Genomic DNA, 20303 nt, shown 5'->3' with positions numbered 1-20303 from the left:
GCATATTTTAAAAAGAAGGATCTCAATTTGTGTCTGTTGGCTGCAGCTGAGTCTGTCGGGGAGTTTTTTATTATCATTTTATTATATTTTCTACAGAATCTTTTTGGAGCGGCCAACTTTTCAACGTGCCGTGTAGAATATGTTGATAAAATATCACAATTTGGGGCTTGCATGTGGTTAATTTTCACAATGAACTCAAAAGTCACACATGATTAAGTCGGAGACCATCGGAGAGTTGAAAATCTCCGCTTCTACGGTTTCTTGCTCTGATAAATGGGATCGTTTTGGCAGCTTTTACAGTTCAGAGGGTTCAATAATAAAATATTACTTGAAACAAGGATATGACAACGTGTAAATGGCCTTCCACCAGATGTTCGCTTCATTTTTATATACAGTTCATGTCCTGATTATGAAATCTCACCATAGAGCCAAAGCATGCACTCTGCTCCCCCCTGAAATCCTCCTCTATGGCCTCTGTATACCATGACATATGGACAATGAAAAATTCATGGGCCGGTGGTTAACACAAATCTGCAGAGGAGATGGGAAAACATGAGCTTAGCAAGCAATTTGCCTATTACATTAACAGACGGCGGTGTCGTGGGACGGTATTGGCATATGCATATTTCATCTAATCAGATTTCATGTTTAAAGAGCGGCGAGAAAGTGGTTCAAGTTGTGGAAACAATGACATCATGCCGTACGTGACCCAACCCAATCAGGCCAGCAGGACTGAATGTTTTCCAAAGATATTATCTCGACGTACAGGTTTAGGATTCTTCGCGTGTTTTGTCGCTTTTAGATTTTTCTCCTTCCTCCTCCTCCTCCTCCTCCTCTGCGGCGTATTTCAGTTTCACGCAGAAGGAATCTTCGCTGTCCAACAGATGCCACTAACTCAGAAACACCCTCATAAATACACACAAAGCAAATTCAGCCGCAGATGTACAAAAAGCCAGCAAGCACGCACCGCCGTACAAAAATAGACTGTTTATGATCAGTGCATCTGGACAATGTTAATATATTGAAGCAATAAATTGTTTTTTTTTTTTTTGTGTGTGTGTGTTTTTTTTTATACTCCTCCCACCCTGGAGGATTACAAAAAAGGATTCCAAAGGATTGCGCTGAAAATGTTTCTTTTTAATAAAAATCAAACCGGCACTGAGTGAGAGATATTTCAAACAAAACACACTGAGCTAAGCATGAAATATACAGTTTCTGTGCCAAGGAAAGAGACCTGGGGAATATAGGACAAATGAGAAAAGAGCGAGAGGAGGAGGAGGAGGAGGAGGAGGAGGAGGAGGGTAGCTCTTCTCAACTGCTTTGCCTCAAACATGATTGCCTCACTAACTTTCAAAATACTGTTGATTTAAGCAATGTGCACACATGGGGTGTTGGGTTTCTGAAGAGGGGGCGGAGGATGGGAGAGGGGGGAGAGGAAGGTCAGCAGTTTGGGAGCAGAACTTCAGAATCGGAGAAAATGGGAAAAAAATGTTGACCATAATATTTTCCTTGACAGACGGCCATCTTGTTTAAATATATCACACACAGCGCCTCCGGGGTCGAGCTCACAAATGTTTATGCTGTTGCGCGTACAGCGTCCCTGCCAAATTAACGTAAGTAACACTAAACAGAACCGCGACAGCTAACAACAAAAAGCTGAACCTTGTCGTTTGTCGTTCAGCGTCTGGCCCGCTCAGACTGTTCCTTCTCACAGCAGCCTCGGCAACGCCAATATTATCACAGTACAGTATGTCACACCTTCGTTATTCTTAGGTTTATATAAGAGATTGTTTTCCCGTCAGCGTGTCAGGCAACGAGGCCTACCGCGCAACTTCCATCTCCCGCCGTACGATGGTGCAGCGGTGATATTACATTCCTCCTGGCAAGAAATTAAATTGGGGACACAAAGTAGCATGGGTATAATCAATCCACGTTGGCAGAGAATGCATGATAATTATAAACAAAAACTGTGTCATTCCCCGTGAGGAAAGCAGCTGCAGGGGTGACAGGCGATGCTCAACATGAATATGGATCACAGGGCTAAAGATCTGCTAGCTGACGCAACCGCAGTTTTGCTCAAGCTGGTTTCAAAGCAGGGACACTGGCGGATGGAAAGACATGAATATAGATCAAGTCAGATCAAGTGCAGTCGCCGGCGACTGCCATTATTATACCGGGAACTTTATATCGCCGAGTAAAGTCAGAGCAAAGACTGAAGTAATCAAAGTTGGTATATAGACAAGACCAGTCGGCTTCGGATTCTGCTAGTCTTCTCCTAAAATACAGATAAATGAGAGTAGGACATTCTCAAATAAAAGCCATGCTACCTATTAACCCTCTGAACCCCAAAACCTGCCAGCAGGGCTTGAAAAGCATGTTATCTTTTTTTAAAAATCCCCAAAATTACAGCAGTTACCAGAGCCAGAAACCGTAAAAACAGAAATAAAGGATGGATTTTCAACTTTCTGCTGATCCTTGAACTGCTGCGATGTGCCGCTCCATCGAAAAACCACCAAACCTGAGCTGGAAATCATGATATTTAATCAAAATCACCTCATTCTACGGGTCTCGTTTTAATAATTTGGCAAAAATGAACCTTTTTTTTCAAACCAGGTTCTGTCAAAACCTAAAAATTCTGCACTAGTGAAGCTATTAGTGACACAACAACACTTGAGGGGACTTCTTGGCTGAACTGCAGGCTGTGTTTAGCACACAGGGGGCAAGTATGAAAGCAAATTGTTGTGGAACCACCTTTTTCCAGGGTTGGTAACACCTGTTGTGTATGTTGAGTCCTGGTTTTCCAGTTTTTGTTAAATAAATAATCAACTAAATTCTACTTTTGTTTCTCCTTTTTTATGATTTGTTGCCTTATTAAGTGCACAGAGGACATTTCTATTTGCATCCTGGTGGTCGTGCCATTTCCATAAAGGACTTTAAATTGCACTGAAAAATGAGCCCTCAGTGAATAAAATGTGACGGGAGCAACAAAAAAAAGAGAAAAAGAGAAAAAAGCCCAGAACCTGCTTGGAGTTCAGAGGGTTAAATAATAAATCTCTACGTGATTATGTTGTACATGCACCTACTGTAGAGCTGCGTTGAATCCATTACCAGACTTCCGAGAACAAACTGGATTTTCCGACCACTTTTTTAATCTGATGGCTCCATAAAATACTGTAAGAACAAGCCCTGCTAAAACTCTGCAATACCACGGGCTTTTTTTGTGTGTGTGTGTGTTGTTTTTTTGTTTTTTTTTCTCTTTGCCTGAGTCCTCTAGTCTTTTCTACCCCCTGAGGTAACTTGACACACTTTCATGAATTAGCCCAGACAAGACGGACAGCTTTTACAGCTGCCACGGCAGCTTTGGCTGAATCGAAAAGGTCAGAATTAGCATTGAGGGAAGCATAGAAGAAAGTCCTAAAATTGTTCCCCAGATCAACTTTTAACTTTTTAATATTTCACAGCTGCGCAGTTTTGCTTCTTACGTGTCCACAGTGCTGGTATTTATCCTAATAAAGGTGGATTTAATATGGCGTTTATAGCTGCTCTTTCATATGGAGCCTGTAAATAGCGGCAGAACCTCGCTCGGCAGCTGCGTACGTTTCGAAGTGCATATGTGAGAACATTCGTGTGTGTGTTTGTGCCTATAAATAAGACGCCCTTGAGGCCTTTGGTTCACCTGCAGAAGTGATGGAAATTACTTAGCTTGGCTGTTTTGAAACAAATCACAATCAAGTCTCCGAGCAGCAATTCGAGCAGAAATAAAAGTCTGCTTGGAACCGAGGAAACCTTCATGTGAATAACATTAGAAATCCGGGTGCCTTCGTCAAAAAAAAAAAAAAAAAAAGGGAGAATTCTCTTAGGCTATGAAAATAAACCTTTAGCTTAAATGTGGCTCACAGAGGAATGGCATTATTGAGCCAAGTGAATGAGCAACAGCAGCCACAGGATGTTAGCGTTACTATTCATAACTTATTTTCCTATGCCTAAAACCGTTTTCCCTTCTGGTCTCACCTCTGCTGCTCTCTTAAAATGCAATTACCTACTGGCAAATTTACAGGAAAAGAAAAACAATGACTTCTGACCAGAGGAGCCGTTACTGTGAATGTCAAATTGACGCCGCACAAGAGCCTGCTGAGCTACCAAGCGGAGGAAATATAAAGAGAGATGAATCACATTATTCCTTTGTTTTAGACCAGCTCGGGGTTAATAAAATGTGTGGATTCATGAGCGGCAGGGAAAGCACAGTTGAATGGCAAATAGACATGTTCCAGCACTTCAAAAAAAAAAACACAACACAGCAGCAGCACAGCACACCGGAACCACAAAATGCTTTTCATAGGTGTGACTGATGAGGATGTTTGAACAGCAGTCACACGTGTTCATAAAGGAAAAGACAAACAAGCCGAGACTAAACAGGAACGCACTGGAAGCAAAAGAGGGTGAACCGGAGCGGGTTCCACTTTTAGTCCTAATTAACTAAACTAAAATGGAAATAATAATTAAAAGTATCTCCAGATTAGACGGCTTTAATTCGCGAGACAAGGACAAATGGAAGACGTAAACAAGGAAGTGATGTCTGACCTGAGATCCCGGCGCACAAACTAATGAGCTGCACTCGAATACAAATCACAGCTCATCCTCCAAACAAGTAACAAACAACAAATATCAGTCGTTTATTATTATTATTATTGTAACATGTATTCCAATTAAAGTCAAGCCAACTCACCACTGTGATAAAAATATTCAGAATTTTTGTTATTTACTACTAAAAGCATAAATTGCTGCACTTTTCACTGATTTATATTTATACAACACAATCAGACTCAACAGAATCAGCTCTATTGCCTTTATTTGATTCCACTTACATCCCTCCGTGTCAAATCCTGGCGCCTACATTACCCACAATGCAACTCGCCCGCTAACAACTCCGAGATCCGGGTCTGTTATGCTAAAAGCAGCTAATGTGGCCTGGAGCAGCCGGCCCCATGCAGAGATGAGAGGCGACTACAGAGGTCCGCTAAGCTCACTTTCTTTCCAGCTCCACTACCTCCCAGACGTGTTTTTGACATTTCCAAACTTGTCGTCTTCAACCCCAGTGAACAAGCGACTCCAGCGATATCACTTTGATGTGTGAACTCAGCGCACTTCCCTTCAAAAAGCCACTGCATTGTATGAAAAATGCAACGTCAGAAAGCCATAAACAAGCCACTTCTTCCTCGGCTCGTAAACTGACTATTATTCTAACTTTTCTCAAAGAAACTGTTTCTGATTTTGGACACCAGACGATACGGAAGCCCTGTTTTCTTTGCCCTTTCACGGGCTGAACTTCCACAAATTAAAACTCTAAATGGAATCACATTCGTTTTCTGGATTTTTCACACAATGGAACCAAATACTGGGCTCCAAATGTTATTTTTCCACTAAAAGCAGACTTTAACAAATGGTCTGGCTAACCAAAATGACATAATTGGAAGTTTGAGATGAACCGTGCTGCGAGAATGAGTTTTAAGAGCACGCATGTGTTCAGACGGAGCAGTTCGGAGCTTCGCGGGCCGACGTCCCGCCAACTGCTACTGTAGCAGCGGCCGGCGTTTCAGACGAGCCGCCGTGATGGACCTATCCGAAGGCTGCCATCGCATTTTCCAGCCGCCACACTCACCAAACTCGTCACAGATGCTCTCGTTCTGCAGCAGGGCGGGGTTGTCGAAGGTGTCGCGGCAGTACAGGATCCTCGTGCCCCCGCCCAGCGCCGCGATGCCGCCCAGCGCCAGCACCGTGTGGTCGATGAGCAGGGAGGACGGCTGCTCTCTGAGCCGCGCCAAAACGGAGCGGTAGCGGCAATACTGGGGGTAACTGAGGACTAAAACCTTCCGCCCGTCCTCCTCCTGGCCTGGAAAACACACAAGATACACAAGGCGCACAGTTAGAAGGTCCACAGAGATAAGGCACAGTTTAATTTGACATTGAACAGGGAAAGCTTTGTAGGGAGAAAAGGGAAACGTTTTGTTTTTCAAGTGCTCCTGTAAGGCTTGTGGAGAATGGCAGCACTTAGTTTTTACAGGACACATTCACTCTTCCATTTCTCTCTTGGTTTTATTACTTTATTCTCTCACACAGATCATTATTTGGCTACTGTTGTATTCTGGCACATGTGCTGCCAGTGCGCTGTGAATGTGATCCTTTCACTCCCTGTTGCCTAAGGCTGACTATAAAACTTGAGTTCTTCGACTTAGTTTGTCCCGCTGAAATTTACAGGCATGGGCAGATTCATGATAGATCTAACGAGGTGAATAAATACGTTTACAAAAAAACATCCAACAACACAAAAACTTTACACATATGTAATGCTTTAACCTGATAAACACCAAAAGCTAACAGCGGGGAATGGTTTTGTCTTAAAAAATGCCAAAATTATACAATTTTTAAGTTTAACCGGCAGATTATTAACTTTTTGATGTGTGACTTTTGGGAAAATGAACCAATACTGAGCTTAAAATGTTATTATTTCATTAAAATCACTTTATTTTGAGTCTTGTTGTTGTTAAAACCCTCCAAAACAAAGCATTTGGTCAAAGCAGATTCTGTAAAAAACTAAAAATTCTGTGTTCCTGTGGTAAATGAGACATCTGACTCAGTTTCGGCTGAACTGCAGGAAGTGTTCACACAGACCAGACAGCAGACAGGTATGGGTTAAGTAGTAAAACATCTATGGTATGTACAGTCCTCGTATTGTGCAGCGATTGTCGCACCTGGGGCGAATAATTCCATTTTCTTTTTTTCGATGTTTGTGAAAAGAAAATTCAACTTCTACTTCTTTTTTGAAGATTCATGGAAATGTTTGAGTTCTGTCTGGCTCTGGCCGTGGCTGTGCTGCTTCCACAGAGATGCAGGACGGATGTGACAGGAGCACTAAAATGCCCAGAAACTGCTTGGAGCTCAAACAAAAAAAAAAAAAAAAGAGAGAAATGATTTCAAAATGTCCCCAAGAAAGCTCTGTTTTTGCTCTTTTGACCAGTAAAAAGCAAGCCGCTGACTTCCGTTTCTCACATACATTCCTCAACCCCCCTCCCTCCCGCTGACTGATGTCTTTTTACAACCTATCAGGAAATGCATCACATTAAGGAAGCAAGAAAAGGGGGCTGCCGTTTCATTGTGACTTTAAATAGTGTTCATGAAAGTTTCACATCCTTTCCTTGGTAGTAAAACTGCATTTCAGCCAAACTGACAGGACGCATTTTCACATCTCCTGTACAAATATATGGAGTAGTCGGGGCGCATGTTTGAAATGCATGACATGCGTGTCTCTCAGGGTGACGGGAGGAATGTCAAAACAACTCTCGATGCTTGCTATTTTGATTGACCCTCTTTTTTTCCTTTTTTTTTTTTTAACAAGCAAGTTCAAAGTAGGGAAACCTCAGAGCAATTTAAACAAGGCAGGTGTGTGTTTGCAAGCATGTGTGTGTTTGGTCTTTTGCTGACTGGATAAGTGGGATAGACATCTAAATATAAGAATCACATATAGAACAATACTTGAGGAAACACGCGTTAAAGCCAACTGTGATTGCACAACACAGTTCCCTATCTTGCTTTAATCTTTCTCTACCTCACTATTATTTCACCACCACATTGCGTGTGTGTGTGTGTGTGTGTGTGTGTGTGTGTGTTGTTTCTGATGTGGGTTAGTGTTTGAATACTGCATTATCACCTGTGACAACTAACTGGCAAAGAAATCTCTTCCGTTATTTGCAGAACCTCAGAGAAAGGATGCAGCGTCTGAACTGACACAATAAAACGCCATAAAAACCAGGAAGATATGCTGATAGACAATCCGACGGTTAATGTTACACCAGCGCCGCGGCAAAAACGAAACTAAAGGTCGATCCACGAGAACACAGGGAGCGTTCACAAGTGGGGAAATTTCTATCCTTTGTTCTCCAGCCACCTGAAAAATGCAAAAACATAACTGAAGGACTGTTAAAGATCGAGATGAAGCAACACGACGATCGGAAGCCTAAACAAAGTTATTACTGGTTCTGGAAGTCTGCCAAAGGTGGCGAGGAAGAGGTGAATCATGTGTAGACTGATTATATCGCCTTTGTTTCTCGATATCGTGGAAGAATGACGTGTGAAAATGTCCAACATTAGACAATAGCGCTTCATAGAAAAAAGGAGATGCTTTACATCCCCATTTTTTTCAGCAGGGGGCGGCTCCTCTGGTTACAAAAACAAGTTCACATGTATGGAAGTCTATGAGAACATCTCCTCTGATTTCAGTAAACGTTACACCGATGAGTCAACTGTTCGTTTTGAACGCAGCATTATCAGTTTGTGAATCATGGTCCTGTTTAGATTAAAGTGACGATAAAGCAGAGTATGTTTCAGGGCGAGGCTACCATGTCGCTGAGATTAGCGTCTTTGGGTTTCAGTAAGATCCAGCGCGTCATTGTTTTTACTTGGATGCCAAACTCAAGTCTGCAAACAGAATTTACAAACCAGTCGCTACCACCATCTTTCAGTCTATCGACGACATACCGACTTTGCAAAGAGAATTTCTGAAATGCTTCAACGTGGGAGGAGTTTGTCAAAAGGTCTAATTTCTAACTTATGTGTGAACAAAAGTCCCAAAATAAAAACCTACTTAGACTGGTGAATGCATGCTAACTCGCTAAAATTTCCTCTCAATTAATACGTAGAACAGCTGAGGCTGATGGGAGTGTTTCTTTGCAGGTATTCGATCATGAGCCCAAGTACAACCTCTGCTGATGCTGCTCGATGAATGCCGAGGGATCCCCAAAGTGTTCACAGTTCATCCTGAGGGGGACACGAACGTGCGCATGAAATTTCATGGCAGTCCATCTGACAGTTGTTTAGATATTTCAGTCTGGGCCAGACTGGCGGTGCGACTGACAGTCTGCCATCTCCGGCTAATAAAAACACCATAAAGTTACTGGTGCACAGTTACAACTGAAAGTATATTATTATTATTATAGGAGAAAATAAAATGTAAAAAAAGTAAGAAAAAGTCACAAATACAGACTTTAGTGTCACTGAAGGAAATTAAAGTCGCTTAAACCGACCGGATTTGCACACAGGACTTGACGCGAAGTGCTCTGGGATGGTTTTTGAATTTTATTAGCAGTATATGCTCCTGACCTTTCCCCCTGAATAAAACTCGCCTCAGTCGTGTACTAAATGCTGATGTTATGCAACTAAACAGGAAGGTAGCTGTTGAGGCTTCAGGTTACTGGTGGTGATTAAAATGACACTTCTATGCTTAATTATAATACAATGCATCTCCTGCCACCCACATACCAGAAATATAATAATCTGTAACTAATTACATGCTCAGTTATTGTTATTTAAGCAGCAGGCGATGGTTATGTAAGACACTATAGGGAGGAATGATTGGGAACGAGCCAACCTGAAGGTGTAGCAGACACATTTCCCTGTTTTAAAGACAACATAGGACTCGATGTTTCCCCTCGGATTACTTTGCAGGAGCTTGCGGAGCGCTGAACAAGTAATCGATTTGAAATCCAAATGCTAAAAAGCCTGTAATTTAGGAGATATTTTATGCAGCGCAACTGACCCCGGGTGTAAAATGTGCCGGTGCTTTTTACAAATTCATGCCGTCGTCCTTGCATGACAGTCACGCTTTTGATAGCATCTCATGTGGTAATGCCCCGTCACATGATTTAAATCTATTACACAGTGAGAATTGAACCGAAGCTTGACTTTAAAAAAAAAAAAAATTATATGTAAAAAATCAAATGGCAATATCCGTCTGATATCTTCCCAAATCCTTCAGGCCTGGCTCTGTGCTCGACTAAATCTGGTTCCTTTTATCTGCCAATAAATTATATTGGTAGAAAACATCTTAACCAACAAAACACTGAATGGAAATCATGTGAATAAATGAAGACGTAGGGACACTGAGTTAGAGACAACATCATACACAACTAGATATTCTTATATTAGCTTGTTTTTTTATAAATCTATCATCTTTTTAGTTAACAGATTGATTATTTGGTCTGTGAAATGTAAGAAAATCCTTTTTTTTCTGGAAAACAGTCAAAATACATGAGCTTAACATCACAAGAGACTTTAAAAAAAACAGCAAATATAGTGAAATATAATAAATCAGACACTGAAATCCCTGAATGTTCACTTAAAATGACCTTAAAATGGGTAAGTGATTATAAAAATGGCTATACTAACAATTACAAAGACTAATAGTTTCAGCTCTATGATCAGATGATGAATGAATATTACGCAATTTTATACGATAAAATTCTGTAGGATAAAAATGTAATGTCTCCGGTCAAACGCTCCCACGAGTGTTTGCTTAGAATGTGATCATAATCGTGCACTATGGTGATGATATGATAATAAAACAACACATGACCTCAGCGGAGGTAACGCAAAGGACAACGCTGCATAATGGCTTGAAATGGGCCAATAATAATATGCAGACAAATTATGCATGTGCATTGTTTCTTAAAGTTCCACTCAATGTCACATTTTGTTGACTCACTCGCTCCGATGCGCCGCAGCTTGAAGGAAAGCGCTAATATTTCTCTAGCTTACAAAGCCAACTACACAGTTCAACAGTTGATGAAGCAGAGTCAGGCAGTTTGAAACACGGGTTTTGTATGAATTATTCACCCTCCTGTCTGCTTTTACAAAGCCCTTGGACATGACATTCATGGGAATTTCTGCTGGTAAGTTAATATTTCAAGGGTGGCTAACTAGCAAGCCTTCCTAAAGACAGACAGTTTAAACAGATTTTAAAAATGCATTCCTCCCCTTTTTTGCCGTTTGTTTTATGAAGCTGGAGGCTCGTGAAAAAAAAAAAACGCTGAAATGTGCAGCAGAAACAGGACAGGAAGGACTCCATTCATAACATATTTACAGCAGCTGCATTCCCCACAATTAGCGTAATTAGTTCCACTGTACTCCAATATGACGACCACTTCAAAAGAAATTATTAAAACTAGCACACAAACACGCACACGCATGCAGACGGCGTGTGCCACGGAGGTGCCACAAAGCCCACAGATGCACAAACACGCCAGATTCCTGCATGCATAGCACACACACACACACACACACACACACACACACACACACACACACGCAGACACATTTATGCAGGATTGCGGCATTTGTCGCGTGCAATTACAGCTCAGAGGTAGAGCGGGCTTTGTTTCCAAATGTCAGGGATTTTATTGTAAGCGGTCACCGTCAGACCTGCTCTTTCTCCCGAGGACCCTCACAGCATTTCACTTGATTAGATTCAATTTGGAGGGAGAGCCGCAGGGCATTAGTAACTGTACAAAGGCGTTGTAAAGTATGCATGTCAGCGCGCACGTGTGTGCCGGCGCGTGTAATGTACATCGAGTCTATGTACACTTTTAAAAATTCCTTTTGTTCTCGCAGGCCGACCTTTCAAAATAAAGGACGTCCTTATCTTAATGTAAGCCTTCTAATTAGCCGGGGCTGTGGCTGCATCACTGGAGAGCTGGAAGACATTGTGAGAACATTATGCAATTTGTTTCTCCCTCTCAGGACCTCTTTTCTATTTTCTCTTTCTGTCTGTCCGTCTGTCTGTCTGTCTGCACCTAATGGCGGCATGGCGTGTTGATCAAACAGCTGCGGTGCGGCAGATTATTTTCAGAACACGCTGTAAAGCTCCTGACCTCATAAACTACAATAGTGTCAGGGTCATAACTGCTCCGCGGGACAGCTGATGTTATAACCGCTCAGCTAGTGCAGCACTCAGTAAATTCCAATACTTTACAGCCTATGGAATACTAACAGTTAAATACTATGTTAAGTTCTAAACCTGTGACTCTCTGTACGTTACGGTTAAAGAGGCTCTCGACTTATTTCACACAACTAAATAGCTGCACAGAGGAGCTATTCTAAAGTCTGCAAAAAATAACCCCGGTGATATCATTGTGATGTCACCGGGGGTATCTCAGCTTACACTGTTCAAATTTATAACAGAAAACGCATGTTAGAAAAGCTGGGAGTACAAAAGACATGGCGGTTTACGAGCCAAGAGGGCTCTAATGAAAGACACTATCGAGTTGCATTACAGGAATCGCAGGATCCAGTGTTTCTGCAGCTTGACTCATTGCGAGATAGATTAAAAGTCTGAATATTTTGGCTTGTCCCGCTTGAATTTTTTGACTGTTTCCAATCTGCGGTTGCCGGTAATCGGCGCAAGTGACTCTACTGCTTAATTTAAAGCAACCTTTCTGGGCTCCCTTTTCCACCCGACAATCCTCACAAGCGCGCTGTGCAATCCGACAAAAACCCTACATCCTCAGTTCTCCGCAGGCCTGCTGCTAACGTTTGATTCCAGCTGCTTCCCTCACTCTGTGGTAGCTTTTACGCGCCAGGTCTTGTTTCTTCTGCTTCTGGATGTATATACAGCAAAAAAAATACAGAAATCATTTGGAATTTGTGCACTTAATTCATCCCTTACACGACACTCACACACTAGAACTAGTGTTTTGTGTGCTGTTAGAGAGACGACACACACAAAAGACATCGCCATTTAGGAGACAAACTTTCTTGATGCTACTTCATCTGATAAAATGAACCAGAATACAGATAAACGACAGCAGCTGTGCCTTTATTTGTACTGTGCACTTGCACTGTCGTAACATTCCCAAACCAATCTGTGTACACAACATTAAAACCACTTACAGCTCAGTATTGATCATCTCATTACGATGCAATGTTCTGCCCTGAACGCTTGGGTTCATTCATGCGGATGTTACTCTGACTCGTCCCAACCCCCTAAACATACAGATCACAACACCCCCCATGGCTACTGCGCTCTCCCAGCAGGATAATATACTCCAACACAATGGAAAAAACTGCTCTGGAAAGGCTCGAGGAACACGACCAAGAGCTCAAGACTCAGCGTCCCGTCATGTAATCCCAGATGTACTCCATGATGCTAAGCTGTTGTCACTAAAGTTATTTCTTTCAGGCTCCAGCTGTACATTGTGTTTTTTTGGTTGCCGTCATGCTGCAGAAAACATTTGGAATCCATCAAGTCTTCTCCTGCATGATGGACAACAATCTAAACCTCCTGTAACATTTGCACATTACTCCGCGTACAGAAAATGATCAAAGTTTAGGAAGTCGAACAATCTGTGCATAAATATTGTGATTTAATAGCACTTAAGGACTCAGCAATTGTAAGTGTACAGTAAACTGGCATCAGTGTGGGAGCCATTAACAGAAATGTTCTGGAGCTTAGTCAGACTTGGACCAGTTTTGTTTTGGCTGTTATTGCTTCTACTTAGAATAGTATCAGCACCAACACCTACAACAAAACACCACAGACCTGAGCTGTTCTGCGCGAGGCCTACACATCAAATTGACTGATTAAAGTGATCTAAAAATCAATCCTAAAACGTACCGGTGCAAAACAAGCAGCGATATTAGCATACATCTGTAGTCTTATTAGCAGACCGGCAGCAGAACTTTGCTCGAGCTGTAGACACTTCAGGGATGACTGAGTAAACTCAAGTAAAAAGTGCATTACACTAATGTAACCAGGATATGACAAAGGCATGGGTGAGTTTCACTGTGTCTCAGGATGACAAGATGGGGCTGATCTCACTAAACATTCCCCAGATTAAAGACGCATGACTGAGCCACTTTTGTTATACGCAAATCAAAATGCAAACTGGAATCAAATTTTTACATGTTCAGACACAGTCATTACGCAAAGTACAGCTAGAGTCCAGAAATTATTAAACTTTTTTTGGGGGGGAGGGATAATTATACAAAAACGGTTAGTCTGCAAAACTCATTTGTGGCCTGGAATACCCACAAAAATGACATCAATCAGGAGGCATGACATTAGTGAATGCTTCTTAATCTGTTTCACTGTTTCATGGAAAACAATTGCCCTATTGTGCACCTTTTCAGCAAATTAATCAAAGTCTGACATGTTTGCACAGTGAGACTTTTAATTTTTCAGCTCTAAATACTGCAAAGATGGTTAATTTTACTGTATAACTTCTGGTTTTTGGGCTGTTGTGCTCTGGAAACCAATTCAGGAAGTACACGGCGTCTTCACCGTTTGGAGCTGGAAGACGATTGGTTAGTTAGGTGTTACATGGCACCTCCACAACCACAAAACCAAATAAAAATGGATTTCCGCTGAATTGGACCTTTAAGAAACTGTAAAGTGTGTTTATACAGTGTGCTACTGGTGCCATGAGTCATAATAACAAGACAAATGATGCACAAATGAGCAAAACGAGTAGTTAGACTGCAGAGCTTCAGTTTTTCTACTTTTGAACTGAATAAAACAACCGTCCAGCAGCAGGATGTCTATTTTAAAGGACCATTCCGCTCCATGTGATTGTGCCGATTTAATGGCTTCCAGGCAGCCATTGTTCTTTATTCACAACAATATGAAAATCAACTTGCAGAGACTTTAAAGTCGCTAATAATACATTTGGAAATCCATCACAAAGAACAAACGAAACGTCTGCTTTGATGGTGCATTTAAGGAAACGAGGACATTTTACAGTCATCTGCCAAACAGCGACTTTTTCATGCGAAACATGATGAAAATCACATCGTCCCTTTTGCAACATCTGCGTCTGCCTCCTGTCTGTCTTCCAAAATCTGATTTCCTCTCAGAATTACTCATCAATGACATGCTTTTGGCAAATGAATCTTATTTCTGAGACATCTTGCACATTGAATTTCCCTTGAACACATTATTGCATTTTAAAACGTACAAATCACTCACAACTGCATATCAATGACATCGGGTTTTTGAGTCCGTATAAGTAGATTTTCTTTCTGCGCTGACATGAAATGAAACTAGCGCCGAAACAATTAGCCTATTAACAAACTAGTCCACTGACAGAAAATGAAGCATCAGCAATCTGACGGTTAGCTGTTTGAGCAAAACTTCCGTTCGTAACAAAAACATGCTCTCAGCTTTTCTCACAATCACATATCTTGGATTTCTTCAATTGAAAATCTTTGTATTTTTGCATTTATTCATAGAAAAGAGCTGGAGAAAGAAATGCTTGCAGCAAAGAATGAAATAGCAGAATACATCTAAAACTTGTTTGTGTTGCATGTTTAGGAAAATGTCAAGCCCGGCACAGTGGAGTCATCGTTAATGTGCTAAAACATGCAACACGAGCTGCAAAGTCCTTTAAAGACACATTAAATGGGGGAAACATTACACTCCTGGATCACACTGCAAGCAACACTGCTGCAGTCCACAGCAGACTGGTAAAGTCATTAGCAGCAGTAGCTGTCATGAGACACTGTACACTAAAAATAATGATGTCAATTCACTCCAACATAGTAAAAAGCAATGTGCTGTAAGACACGTGCACAACTCTGGCTCATAAATATGACAAAATTACATCTAACAACACGGGATGGAACTGATATTTGTGGGGGGAAATATTCCTGCGAGCCAACTCGTCGTTTGATGAAGCACATTTAGTAAATAAAGAGAAGGCCGCGGCGTATACGGTGTGAGGGGAAACAGCGACGGAAAATAAGTGTGACGAGAACAAGCTCTGACACTATATTATAGCAGAAAGAATTGAGGAATATTTTGCGTAATTACACCAAAGGAAGAATTTCTGTTTCTTTTTGGTAACAAGCATGATAAATTACTCATCATAATCAAATCTCAGAAATGCTGCATACGACATGAAACTCATTAGCTGAGGTTGAAGCAGCTGCTCTGCCGGATGAATAGCTATTGCAATGTTAGATGAAACATCACAGATATCATTGAATTTCAAAACTGGAAAAATAAAAAGGGTGATCTGCTGCTGCATCTTTGAGATCCTCTTTTTTTTTTTTTTTTAAAGCAGAATTTCTGTAGCCGCTTTGAAAGTTGGGGAATAAAACTGGTTTGTAATATGAGGGCCGCTGACGGTTTAAAGCAGATCCGCGCTGGCTAATTAAAAACCAAATGTGACTCATGTAAACTGTGTCATTTACATTCAACCAAGCTTAAAAATATTCAAACTGCCCACAAGCTCTGACAAGATCTTTCAGGCAAGTGCGCTCATTTCTCTTGTCACAGACGAGCAGGGAAAAGCTGAAAACCATTACTCTCATGCTCTCTGTCACCCGCTGTAGTCCTTAAATCACTCACTCGGCTCAAATTTGCTGTTGTCAACATTTCCACATTATCTGCTCGGCCAAGGAATTTACTGGATCCCCCTGCTGCTTTTGTGGGGTTGGCGAGAAAAGGCAAGGCATGTAACCCAGAGCCAATAATGTCACTTTCATATTTGATGGGGGGGGGGGGTTTATACACTCCAATGGTAACACCAAAACAAGTCAAAAAAAAACAAAAAAGAAGCTTTGAAAATAAAGTAATGCATTGGGGTGAAAAATAAAGAGAAAGAAAGTCAGGAGACAGGAGTAGTTCCTTGTTTAGTATTCTCGCTCCACGCTGCAGGCTCTCTTCACCGGGCTCCGTATTGATCTCTGAGGTTGCCCTGTTTCCATTTAGCCTCTTCTCATAATATATAACACATCTCTGATTCATGCAGCTCCTCTCTCTGTCTGTCTCTCTCTCTCACTTTTCAATGAGGGGACACGACACTGAGAGGGGGCCACATAAGCAGCAGCAGGCGCCCGATCTGGCTATTGGTTTCATGTTATTGAAACCTGACCAAATAAAGAGGGAACAGCATCTGTCAATGACACCAAATGGAAATGATGCGTGTGTGTGTATGTGTGTGTGTGTGTGTGTGTGTGGAGGGGGGGGCGTCACATGTTCACTAGAGGCAACCTTGTGTTTCCCATAAAGAGAGAATTACATAAAACAATTAAATAAATCCATTGAATTTGCATGAGTCATCGTTTATCCAATCTGTGAATGACTACACTGTCTTGGATAAAACAAAATGTGCTAGAACATTTCGCTAATTGCAGCCGAGGCTGTGCAGTAAACAAAATCGCATTAATCACGCAGTGGATGCGGCATCAATAAATCACTATATTGGTGTAAAACAAAGCAAAGAAATCACACAGACACCAACGCTCGGTTTTAGTCTGTGCGAAGGCGAGTAAAATTGGAATAATACTTCACATTTATTTGATGAATCTGCATAGAATAGCATACTGTGTTTACAAATGACTCAGTGGCCGTCCGTCATCAGCATCACATCAGTCACACACACTGACTCTCTCCTGCTCATTATATCAGCTGCAAGCTGCGCTCACCAACACAAACACACACGACGTACACAACGCGCACTCTGTCTCTCAGACGGATCCTCGACTTATCAATCTAAACAGGCTAATATGGCTCAAATCAATATCACAGTATTATTAAGGGTTTGTTTCTTTTATCAGGATACGATGACAAATAGGAGTCGACAGATTATCGGCCTGTCTGATTATTGGATCTGATATTCATCATTTTCCCAGTTACTGGTTGGACTGCTTCTTTTAACCGATTCCCCATAAAGTGAATTCATTAAAAATGCATTTCTTCGGCTCTGATGTAGTCGCTGCTTTATGGTCTGGAGGAATATCCCACCCACAGCACCATCTGATTGGTTACAAGTCACGAGAAAAAGATGATCAACACTGAAGGATGAATGTTTAAAAGTTAAAGTTTAAAAAAAGGCATTTCAGCAAAGTTCTATGTAATTTTTGAAACTCAGATGTTCATTTTTACTGTAAATATAATATATAAAGGCTACCAGGGTCCTTGATACTGACTAATCTGTATCGATATTGGCCCTGAAACACATCAGCTCAGCCCTAAAACGTGTGCACACTCACCCATAAATCAAAAATAATCATGATAAAGCCTGTGAAGTGCACTGCTACACATTGCACCAGACAAAACTCCACATGTCACAGCTGTAGTGATCAATATTTACACATCATATTAACAACAGATCAAATTACAACGTGTAATACGAGGTCAAACGTAGTGACAAACCCCCAGAGAATTACCACCAGACGCTTCAGCTGCGTATTCCCTTTTAGCTTCTTTGAGCGGATAGTTTTGATTTAATGACTCACATATTTCTATGTGGCTATGCAGCAGGGAGCACTAAAACCTTCAACCAAAGGCAGACAAACATGATTAGCAACTAGTTAGTGAACATATTTGAGTATTTAGCAGCTAAAGGAGCAGATAATTCCTCAGGAGACCAAAACAACGCTGGAAGAATATTTTCCAGGTGGCCAAAACTGCAGCGCGTCCGTTTGCCAACATGTTCACGATACAGACTTTCTGAAGAAATAATGCACGAGTTGATGTTTTCTCAGGTTGCTCAGTGGCCAGAAAGATGAAACACTGCCTGATTACACCTTTACTACAGACGCACAATATCATACTTTTACAGATATTCCATACACCAACATTTTGCAGATTTAAAATACAGATATATGCAGACGTTTTCTCCCACTATTTCTATTCAGTGCAGACATAAAATTCAACACGTTCACTGTGCAAACTAAGAAATCTCCTTCAACTTCCATGTACACAGGCCCATTTTCATGCAAAACTTAATTTGCATAAAACTGCTACATATAAAAAGTCCTGCATAATCTTCCCGTTTATACGTATTATGGGCCAAGGCCGATACAATCGCACCTCTTTAACCTTTTAAATCACAATTTGCTTTAAAGCACTGCTTCGTGTGACAATAACAACATTATTTAAAGCCCCGACGGTTACAGTAAATCTCAATGAAACCGAAGGAGGAACTCGGAATAGCAGCATATGCCACTTCTCTGCCGTCCACTTGTAAACACAGCGTGTTATATTCACATTTTCACCAGCATGTTTAAATTTTAACACGCCCCGCTGAGAGTGGCTGTCCAGCATGCAGTCTGGTGTTTTGTTTATTGAGAAAGTTTAACAAGGTGCAAGTCAACTCCAGTAGAAATTCAAACCAACAACAAGCTGGAGGCGGTTTTGTCAGCCGGCAGAAGTCAGTGTACTTAGTGTCATATTCTGTTATACATACGACTGTTTGGAACACATGGAGCTCGCCGACTGATAGCTGCAAAGTGGTGCAGCTCTGAGAAGCCAACGTGCAATCTGAAGCAGAAGCACTTTCTGCTTTACTGGAGGTTGTTTTTCATTTTATGCAACTCCACAGTATTTCAGGAGTAACATGTTGTACTTTCTACTCCATTTATGTGACAGCTTTCCTTTTAAGATGAAGATTTTTCCAGAACGGATAATGTAACAAGCGTTTAAAATACAACACATTGTTAAAGATTAAACCAGCAGTTTCCAAGCCTTAATTTCGTCTGACGTTTTCCAAGAAGCAGTGTGTAGCCGGTTGTTAACGGCTTCACCGAATTGTGCTTTTTTTTCTTTTTTTTTTTCTTTTCCCTCCTCTCTAAACTTCTCACATGGTTTTATTTCATTAAATGCTCACATAATCCAACATCTCACTGAAAATCAAAGATTGAAGAAAAAAAAAAAAAAGCTCACAAACTGAAAACAGATCTGTGCAGCAGAACTTTTTTTTTTTTTTTCCCTCCTCTCTCCCACTCTCATTAATCATCCGACAACCCCTCAGATTTATTTGCTGTCTCTGTGTATAAAACTGTTACTGCTACAACAGTAACATGCTGCTTCAGTCTTAAAAATCTCATGATCTCATATATAATAATATATCAGTGGGAGAAATCTTGCCAGTGCTTTTAGTTTATTCTTTCCAGCGCAGAAACTTTTGCTTGTGATGGAATATTTTTTTTACTAATTTCTAACTAAGTGAATATTTTCTTCCACCGCTGCGAAAAAGGTGAATCAAGTGCACACATGAGCAACCGCGTCTGGGTGACGGATGCCGGAGTGGATCAGCTGGGCGGAGCGAGTGTGTCTTTAAAGGAGATGTGTGGGTTTTACATTCACACGCCTAATTCTTCTAAGAGAATCATGTTCCCCACAAAAGGGCATCAACACCCAGAGGAGATATTCCACTGAAACTGTACAGAGTAAGACAGAAAAAGAGACTAATACACAGAAACAGAGGGGAACAGGAGCCCTCCATGCATGCTGGCTCCTGTTCTTAATTATAGTAAAGCACTAAAGTGCCTCATTCATTTCAGCAGGGTGGGGCAGTGGCCTGTGACAAAAGAGGAGTGGGGGGGTGGGGGCGGTGGTGGAGGGAGAAGGAGAAACATTTATATAATTTTCGCCTCAATTTATTCAAGTGTGAGGCGCGAGGATTGAGGACACACAGCTATGCATACAAAAACAAGCACACACTCGTGCACACATGCGCACTGGTAGTCGC

At 41.4% G+C, this 20303-nt stretch overlaps 1 protein-coding gene across 1 annotated transcript in view; it reads right to left on the bottom strand.

The window, feature by feature from the left end:
- arid5b (AT-rich interaction domain 5B) overlaps positions 1-20303 on the bottom strand; it is an 84463-nt gene that overhangs the window by 38468 nt on the left and 25692 nt on the right. Inside the window, exon 4 of the mRNA XM_008293341.1 lies at positions 5660-5890. Within this exon, the coding sequence (XP_008291563.1) occupies positions 5660-5890 (231 nt within the window). The remainder of the gene's footprint in view (positions 1-5659; positions 5891-20303) is intronic.

The sequence above is a fragment of the Stegastes partitus genome, unplaced genomic scaffold (assembly GCF_000690725.1).
Source record: "Stegastes partitus isolate 25-593 unplaced genomic scaffold, Stegastes_partitus-1.0.2 Scaffold876, whole genome shotgun sequence".
NCBI classification, from domain to species: domain Eukaryota; kingdom Metazoa; phylum Chordata; class Actinopteri; family Pomacentridae; genus Stegastes; species Stegastes partitus.
Note: the sequence above shows the minus strand (reverse complement) of the source record. Positions and strands in the feature narration are given on the sequence as shown.